The sequence below is a fragment of the Micromesistius poutassou genome, assembly GCF_964030765.1.
Source record: "Micromesistius poutassou genome assembly, contig: SCAFFOLD_1783, whole genome shotgun sequence".
Lineage (NCBI taxonomy): Eukaryota > Metazoa > Chordata > Actinopteri > Gadiformes > Gadidae > Micromesistius > Micromesistius poutassou.
Window position 1 is genome coordinate 1 of NW_028178167.1, and position 9353 is coordinate 9353.

General features: G+C 55.8%; 1 protein-coding gene across 1 annotated transcript; it reads left to right on the plus strand.

Annotated features, from left to right (window-relative positions):
- Positions 1 to 970: 970 nt before the first annotated feature.
- LOC311374714 (uncharacterized protein) lies at positions 971 to 7158 on the plus strand (the record flags this gene model as incomplete). Its single annotated transcript, XM_084490506.1, is given in 4 exon segments — positions 971 to 1214; positions 3034 to 3617; positions 6021 to 6377; positions 6379 to 7158. Coding segments are annotated over 4 exon segments (1965 nt in total), but the record flags the coding sequence as incomplete, so codon positions are not given.
- Positions 7159 to 9353: the final 2195 nt, after the last annotated feature.

Consider the following 9353-nt stretch of genomic DNA (forward strand, 5'->3'; position numbering starts at 1 on the left):
CCTCCCTCCCTCCCTCCCTCCCCGGAGAGAGGAGCATTATACAGTAGAGAGGTGTTGTAGGGACTTGCTCTTCCTGCAGCTGCTGTTTGAATGTATTTCTGCTTTTATTTTGTAGGTGGTATGGAGACGTATGAAGCATGTGACGGCCCGTAGAATCAGGCCAGCCTTACAGTCGTGATGATCTGGAGGAGAATGAAACGTGTCGTTGATTTGACTCGGCCCCAGAAGCCTGACGCCCACGCCTCGCTGTCCCCCAGCTTTAGTCTGGATAGACGCGTGCTAGTTCTGAACATTAAAATGAATATCTTTTTGTTGAGCTGTTCTTCATCAAGCCGTACCGAGGACTCGTCAGCTAATGAACCTTTCTTCTAAAGTGAACTATTCTCTTGTGGTACAACGTGGGCCCGTGAAGCTTGGAAACTGACACTAAGGACTTACTCCTTAGTGTCTCCCTTACGCACTTCATTTCTATTCCGGCGTTCCCCTTGTTGGGCTGAAGGCTGGGCAGACTCGCCCCCACAGCGATGACACTAACTCATCACACACTTAAAGTGGTGGGGCAGGATTATGAGCAGAGTGATGTCATGATTTGATTTGTCAAATATGCACTGAAATGGAGCCAGTGCTAAATAACAGTTCTATTAAGTTCTATTAAAGGTGCCATGACATGCCACCAGGTGTGCTGTGATTAGCCGCTACAAGCTGTTTTGGAAATCTGCCCCTTATGACCTCACAGGTGGGCGTGTCCACCTAGTGACCACCTATCCGTCACAACATCTAGGTGGACACGCCCACCTGTGATGTCATAAGGGGCAGATTTCCAAAACGGCTTGTAGCGGCTAATCCCACCCACACCTGGTGGCGCCGGTCAGGGCACCTTTAAGGACCCGCGGGTTACGGACCGTGTCGGTTGAAGCGAGTGTCTGGCGGGGTCACTAAGCGGCCGACGGGTGTGTCCTCTGCCCCTCAGGACGAGCTGAAGAAGCTGTACGCCCAGCTGGAGGTGTACAAGAGGAAGAAGATGCTGGCCAACAACCCCCACCTGCAGAAGAAGCGCAGCTCCAAGAAGGGCCTGGGCCGCTCTCTGATGCGGCGCATCACGGAGATCCCGGAGAGCCTGCAGCACGTCCACCGGCAGGGCAGCCGCGACGACGAGCAGGGGGCCCGCGGCACGCTGCGCAGGAACCCCTTCGACCCCAGCCACCACCACCACGGTAAGGCTGCTCCACCCGCAGCACCACCACCACCACACCACCTCCACCACACCACCACCACCACACCACCACCTCCACACCACCACCACCACGGTAAGGCTGCTCCACCCGCAGCACCAGCACCTCCACCACACCACCACCACCACGGTAAGGCTGCTCCACCCGCAGCACCACCTCCACACCACCACCACCACCACCACCACCACACCACCACCACCACCACACCACCACCTCCACACCACCACCACCTCCACCACGGTAAGGCTGCTCCACCCGTAGCACCAGGGTATTAAAGGGTACTGTTACAACATCAGGGTATTAAAGGGTACTCTGTTACAACATCAGGGTATTAAAGGGTACTCTGTTACAACATCAGGGTATTAAAGGGTACTGTTACAACATCAGGGTATTAAAGGGTCCTCTGTTACAACATCAGGGTATTAAAGGGTCCTCTGTTACAACATCAGGGTATTAAAGGGTACTGTTACAACATCAGGGTATTAAAGGGTACTCTGTTACAACATCAGGGTATTAAAGGGTACTGTTACAACATCAGGGTATTAAAGGGTCCTCTGTTACATCAGGGTATTAAAGGGTCCTCTGTTACAACATCAGGGTATTAAAGGGTACTGTTACAACATCAGGGTATTAAAGGGTACTCTGTTACAACATCAGGGTATTAAAGGGTACTGTTACAGCACCAGGGTATTAAAGGGTCCTCTGTTACAACATCAGGGTATTAAAGGGTCCTCTGTTACAACATCAGGGTATTAAAGGGTACTGTTACAACATCAGGGTATTAAAGGGTACTCTGTTACAACATCAGGGTATTAAAGGGTACTGTTACAGCACCAGGGTATTAAAGGGTCCTCTGTTACAACATCAGGGTATTAAAGGGTACTGTTACAACACCAGGGTATTAAAGGGTACTGTTACAACATCAGGGTATTAAAGGGTCCTCTGTTACAACACCAGGGTATTAAAGGGTACTGTTACAACATCAGGGTATTAAAGGGTACTGTTACAACATCAGGGTATTAAAGGGTACTGTTACAACATCAGGGTATTAAAGGGTCCTCTGTTACAACATCAGGGTATTAAAGGGTACTCTGTTACAACATCAGGGTATTAAAGGGTCCTCTGTTACAACATCAGGGTATTAAAGGGTACTCTGTTACAACATCAGGGTATTAAAGGGTCCTCTGTTACAACATCAGGGTATTAAAGGGTACTGTTACAACATCAGGGTATTAAAGGGTCCTCTGTTACAACATCAGGGTATTAAAGGGTCCTCTGTTACAACATCAGGGTATTAAAGGGTCCTCTGTTACAACATCAGGGTATTAAAGGGTACTCTGTTACAACATCAGGGTATTAAAGGGTACTGTTACAACATCAGGGTATTAAAGGGTCCTCTGTTACAACATCAGGGTATTAAAGGGTACTCTGTTACAACATCAGGGTATTAAAGGGTCCTCTGTTACAACATCAGGGTATTAAAGGGTCCTCTGTTACAACATCAGGGTATTAAAGGGTACTCTGTTACAACATCAGGGTATTAAAGGGTACTGTTACAACATCAGGGTATTAAAGGGTCCTCTGTTACAACATAAGGGTATTAAAGGGTACTCTGTTACAACATCAGGGTATTAAAGGGTACTGTTACAACATCAGGGTATTAAAGGGTACTGTTACAACATCAGGGTATTAAAGGGTACTGTTACAACATCAGGGTATTAAAGGGTACTGTTACAACATCAGGGTATTAAAGGGTACTGTTACAACATCAGGGTATTAAAGGGTCCTCTGTCCTCCACAGGCCGGTCCAGAGAGGAGTCTCTGAAGGCCGTCCTGAAGAAGTCCCTGAGCTACGACCAGGTGTGTGACCAGGACGCCGCCGGCCGCCACGGCGCCTGCACGCCGGGGGGCAAGATGACGCCCGCGGGCAGCATGGCCGGCGAGGGCTCCCTCCTGGGCTCTCTGATTGGCCGCGGGAGGCACGGCGGCAAGCGCTCGGCAGCGGCGGCGGCGGCGGAGCCCCCCGCCACTCCCCCGCCGCGGCTGGAGGCGGCCGGGTCCACGGAGTCGGTGCCGCTCTGCTGGAAGTCGGCCAGCGCCCAGAACCTGACCCACGACAAGAGGTCGTCCCTGGGCTCCTCGCCGGGCGGCCACCTGCGCACCTCCCTCATGCAGAAGTCCCTGAGCGTGATCGCCAGCGCCAAGGAGAAGATGCCGGGGCTGGGCGGCCGGACGCACGGCCCCGAGGAGGGGGCCCGCAGGGGCCTGAAGGGCCGCATGCTGTCGGAGGTGGACGAGACGCCCGAGCACCTCCCCAAGATGATCGTCAGCCAGTCGGTGGAGTACTGCAAGGCCCCGCTGAAGATGGGCATCATGAAGCAGCAGGTGGGCTGGTGGACCCCCGTCACAGGGCGTTATGTCCTGTTTCACCCCTAAACCCCCGTCACAGGGCGTTATGTCCTGTTTCACCCCCCCCTAAACCCCCGTCACAGGGCGTTATGTCCTGTTTCACCCCCCCCTAAACCCCCGTCACAGGGCGTTATGTCCTGTTTCACCTCTAAACCCCCGTCACAGGGCGTTATGTCCTGTTTCACCTCTAAACCCCCGTCACAGGGCGTTATGTCCTGTTTCACCCCCCTCTAAACCCCCGTCACAGGGCGTTATGTCCTGTTTCACCCCTAAACCCCCGTCACAGGGCGTTATGTCCTGTTTCACCCCCCTCTAAACCCTCGTCACAGGGTGTTATGTCCTGTTTCACCTCTAAACCCCCGTCACAGGGCGTTATGTCCTGTTTCACCCCTAAACCCCCGTCACAGGGCGTTATGTCCTGTTTCACCCCTAAACCCCCGTCACAGGGCGTTATGTCCTGTTTCACCCCCCTCTAAACCCCCGTCACAGGGCGTTATGTCCTGTTTCACCCCTAAACCCCCGTCACAGGGCGTTATGTCCTGTTTCACCCCCCTCTAAACCCTCGTCACAGGGTGTTATGTCCTGTTTCACCTCTAAACCCCCGTCACAGGGCGTTATGTCCTGTTTCACCCCTAAACCCCCGTCACAGGGCGTTATGTCCTGTTTCACCCCTAAACCCCCGTCACAGGGCGTTATGTCCTGTTTCACCCCCCTCTAAACCCCCGTCACAGGGCGTGATGTCCTGTTTCACCTCTAAACCCCCGTCACAGGGCGTTATGTCCTGTTTCACCCCCCTCTAAACCCTCGTCACAGGGTGTTATGTCCTGTTTCACCTCTAAACCCCCGTCACAGGGCGTTATGTCCTGTTTCACCCCTAAACCCCCGTCACAGGGCGTTATGTCCTGTTTCACCCCTAAACCCCCGTCACAGGGCGTTATGTCCTGTTTCACCCCCCTCTAAACCCCCGTCACAGGGCGTTATGTCCTGTTTCACCCCCCTCTAAACCCCCGTCACAGGGCGTTATGTCCTGTTTCACCCCCCTCTAAACCCCCGTCACAGGGCGTGATGTCCTGTTTCACCTCTAAACCCCCGTCACAGGGCGTTATGTCCTGTTTCACCTCTAAACCCCCGTCACAGGGCGTTATGTCCTGTTTCACCCCCCTCTAAACCCCCGTCACAGGGTGTTATGTCCTGTTTCACCTCTAAACCCTCGTCACAGGGCGTTATGTCCTGTTTCACCCCTAAACCCCCGTCACAGGGCGTTATGTCCTGTTTCACCTCTAAACCCCCGTCACAGGGCGTTATGTCCTGTTTCACCCCCCTCTAAACCCCCGTCACAGGGCGTGATGTCCTGTTTCACCTCTAAACCCCCGTCACAGGGCGTTATGTCCTGTTTCACCCCGCTTAAGGGAATTAGCCATAAAAATATAATAAAATATGCTCTTTTTTGGGTGTTTGACTAAATGAGTTATTTAAATTGACACTTTGATAGCCTGGAAATCCAGAGCCACAACTAGAGAGCTGTAGGGTCTGGCAACGAGTGATGAAAACGGCCCAACTCGGGGTGCGGAACCAAGCATGCATTTGAAAATATCACTGCACGCAATTGGATAACACTACCACTAATCAGAACGACTAATTCACACACCGACGGCGGTGACGTATCCAGACCAGCGGAGCTAACCAATAGATAAGACTCCTGCCGTATCCGGTTGGTAAAACAGCAACGCTTTTGGCCCCGCCTATACCAGATACACCTCTGTGATTGGTTAATGCTCTGGGCCAGGGGAATCAGGGATTGAGTATATTGCTCGTTCCCAGAGTGACTGTAGCCTGGCTCCGCCCGCCTCCGTACTTCCGCTCAATTTTCATTTCCCTTCAGTACTACGTCTGGGTTTGCTGTATATATATTCGCAGGTTTTCTGCAGCCAATTTTTTGGCCATCCAATCAGCAAACAGAGGGAGTGGCTGAGAACATTGACGTTGAGGTCGTGCGCTAGTTTGAGTTGTAGTCAAACGTCAGCGATTGGTTCTGGCAGATCCAGAGCGGCACTGGGCAGATCCAATAGTTTCAAACTCCAACAGACGCCCGCCTTCAAGTGAGTTAACGTTTGTCCATGGAGAGTGGCCAGACCCTCCAGAGGTTCTGGTAGGACCAGGCTAGAGTGACTCGCTGAGCAAATTCAAATTGTGCTCTCGTGAGAACTCTGGGTTTCCAGGGTACCCGCTTAAGGGAATTAGCCGTAAAAATAGGCTGAATTATGACAATTTGACACTTTGACCTAAAAGAGACTTTTATTGTTGTTACAAATGTCTCCCCTTAAGGCCTGATGTGTTGTGATGACATCACTCTCTGACTCCGCCCCTCCGCCCTGACAGGTGAGCGGCAGCCAGCCGTCCATCTGCTCCGAGCCGGGCCGCGACCTGTACGCCCTGTCGGAGGCGTGTCCCTGGGACCAGGAGGACGCCCAGACCCCCACCGAGGGGAGGGCCCAGAAGCACGTGTCCATCGCCCCCGAGGCCCCCGGGGGCCCGGCCGCCGCGCGCCGGGGCAGCAACACGGGCAGCGGCAAGGGCGGCCGCTCCTCCTCCTCCTCCTCCTCCTCCTGGGCCGCCCAGCGCGCCGGGCCGTCCCCCGCCAACCGCCGCCGCTGCTCCCGGGACAAGGGCGGCGAGAAGCGGGAGGAGGCGCGCGACGCGGGCAGGAAGCAGCAGCCGCGCTCGCCGCTCCCCGCCCAAGCCCTCGGGCGTCTCGCCCTGGGCCTTCGACGAGCCGCCGCCGCCGGCGCCGGTGCCGCAGACCCCCGGGGTGGCGGGGGGGGGTGGGCCGGCGGCGGCGGCGGCGGGCGGGAAGCTGGCGCTGATGGACTCCATCTCCCCCGACCGGATCCGCCGCAAGAAGAGCGTGACGCCGACCGACGGGAAGCCCAAGGCCATCCACTCGGACCACTCGCGGTCCACGGGCAGCCTGCTGCAGCCGCCCTCCCTGATGGTGGACATCTGCCCCTGGGACTACCAGCAGCACCCCGACAGTGACGCCGAGGCCCCGCCCGCCGCCGCCGCGCCGCCCCCGCCCGCCGCCGCCGCCGCGCCGGCCTCGCCCTCGCCCCAGCGGGGGAGGAGCTGCAAGAGCCCCACCGCGGCGCACGCCAAGCGCAAGCGCAAGGGCTCCTGCTCCTCCAACGCCCCGCGGGCCGAGCGGGAGAAGAGCCGGGAGAAGAGCCGGGAGCGGCGGGGCAGCTCCAGCGGCGGGAAGGCCCCCGGGCCGCGGGGGGCGGGGCGGCGGCGGAGCTCCACGCGAGACGCGCGTGAGGCGGCGGCGGCGGCGGCGGCGGCGGCGGAGGTGAGGAGGACGGAGGCGTGTCCCTGGGAGGCGGAGCAGCAGCCGGCCGCGGCCCAGCGTCAGGGCGGAGCCTCGTCGCCAAGCGCCGCGGAGCCGCCGGGGGACAGCGGCGCCAAGACGGCCGCCGTGTGTCCCTGGGACTACGAGGAGGCGGAGTCTGGGAGCCGGGCGTGAGGGGGAGGAGCCAGCGTGAGGGGGAGGAGCCAGTGTGAGGAGGAGGAGCCAGTGAGAGGGGGAGGAGCCAGTGTGAGGAGGAGGAGCTAGCAGGAGGAGGAGTCTGGGAGCCGGGCGTGAGGGGGAGGAGCCAGTGTGAGGGGGAGGAGCCAGCGTGAGGGGGAGGAGCCAGTGTGAGGAGGAGGAGCCAGTGAGAGGGGGAGGAGCTATCAGGAGGAGGAGCTAGTGTGAGGAGGAGGAGTTAGCAGGAGGAGGAGGAGCTAGCAGGAGGAGGAGTCTGGGAGCCGGGCGTGAGGGGGAGGAGCCAGCGTGAGGAGGAGGAGCCAGCGTGAGGGGGAGGAGCCAGTGAGAGGAGGAGGAGCCAGCGTGAGGGGGAGGAGCCAGCGTGAGGAGGAGGAGGAGCCAGCGTGAGGAGGAGGAGCCAGCGTGAGGGGGAGGAGCCAGAACAATGCAGGATCTTGTGAAGCCGAACTCTTAAGAAGTGCTCATCTTTTTTTCTAAAAAGGTGAAAATCTAAAGATGGGAGCACCATATAGCGACGTTTAAAAACAAAACAGAATCATCTGCAGCCCATTCGTTCCTTCCTATCAAAAAAGTTTTTGTTAAACGGCAACAATGTGTTTTATTGTGTAACATTATTATTATGCAACTTTAAAGTCACTTTATCTTTGAGGTAGAGAAACGTTTAGTCTGCACCTTTTCTTGCACATTTTTATCCATTTTACATTGTGTGTGTAATGCATTGCAACGCATAGAGTACGTTTGAATCAAACCGAATAATTCCCACCAGCACACTTTAAGGTTTAAATAGCGACGGAGGGAAGATGAGAGGGGCGCGATAAGCCGATCTTACAGTGGATGAAACACTCCCAAGGAACACTCTCACTCCAATTTGGAGGATTCAAGACAATCCTGGGACTGACATGGATTAAATAACCAATATTCGTTCAGATGAAAGGGGAGGATGAGATGTGTGGAAGAGGCGAGCCGCTCAGACCTGAGGAACAGCTGCAGCGGCAGCCTTGCCTTAACTAATGGCCCGGTGAATAATTCATAGCATGAAGACGGAATATTTCACTGACGTGGCGAGGCGCGGGTACGGGGCTCAGCGCCTCCTCGCCGTGACTTAGCGGCGTCCACACACGGCGTCGCCGGCAGCCCTAGCATGTGGTCCCGCGTTGCATCCCGACCCGTCGCAGTGTGTTGGTTCTGCTGTGGTCCGACCGGGCGGTGAAGATGTTTGATGTTGTCGGGGGGGGGGGGGGGGGGGGAGCTGTCCTTCCCCCCCCCCGTGAGGAGCGCGTGCTTTGATCGCGTCCTGAGTGCTGTCAGTGGTGTACACTTTAACGTGGGGCTACAGCGCTGTTTTCCGTGAACCTTTTAACGTTTAAAACGCGTGAGCCGAGCTCCACGGCGGACCGGGCTGCCCGAGTGGTCTTCTTAAGGACCTGTCTACACAGACAGCAGCAGACACACACACACACACACACACACACACATACACACACACGCCGCGTGTGCATGTTGGACAACCAGGTGACACACAGGTGTGTATGTGGGTCATTTTGCGCGCTGCATTTCTAGGGGGCTTCTTTGAGACAGTCTTTAAGGACCAAATCCAAAGCTTGTTTGGCGGAGCTGAATAATTCATAATTTCACTCGGTCCGTCTTACGTCTGCTTGAGCGCACATCGCGGGGCTCACTGCGCTAGGGCACGCGCCGGGGGGGGGGGGGGGGGGGCGGCGGCGGGAGTGTGTGAGCAATACAATGGAATGTGTGTGCACATGCATGGCTTTCTGCGCATTTTTGTGTGTGTGTGTTTGTGTGCGTGTGTGTGTGTATGTAAACTGGTATACCATATATATACATATAATTGAAAAACATGACTTTTATCTGAATCTGGTTCTACATTCTGTTGTTTTCCTGCTGATTTCATGCATGAACAAAAAGCCTCATAACTACAAATGTCTGAACGTAAAACAACGTTCCTACTAGACTAGCAGCACCTCCATCGTAACACACTCACCATGCAGTGGCTGAGGACCGCCTGCCCTCTGTGTACATACACGGTGCGTCACAGCACTGGAAGTTGGTCTCATCGTTCATCACCTGGAGAGAGAGAGAGAGAGAGAGAGAGAGAGAGAGAGAGAGAGAGAGAGAGAGAGAGAGAGAGAGAGAGAGAGAGAGAGAGAGAG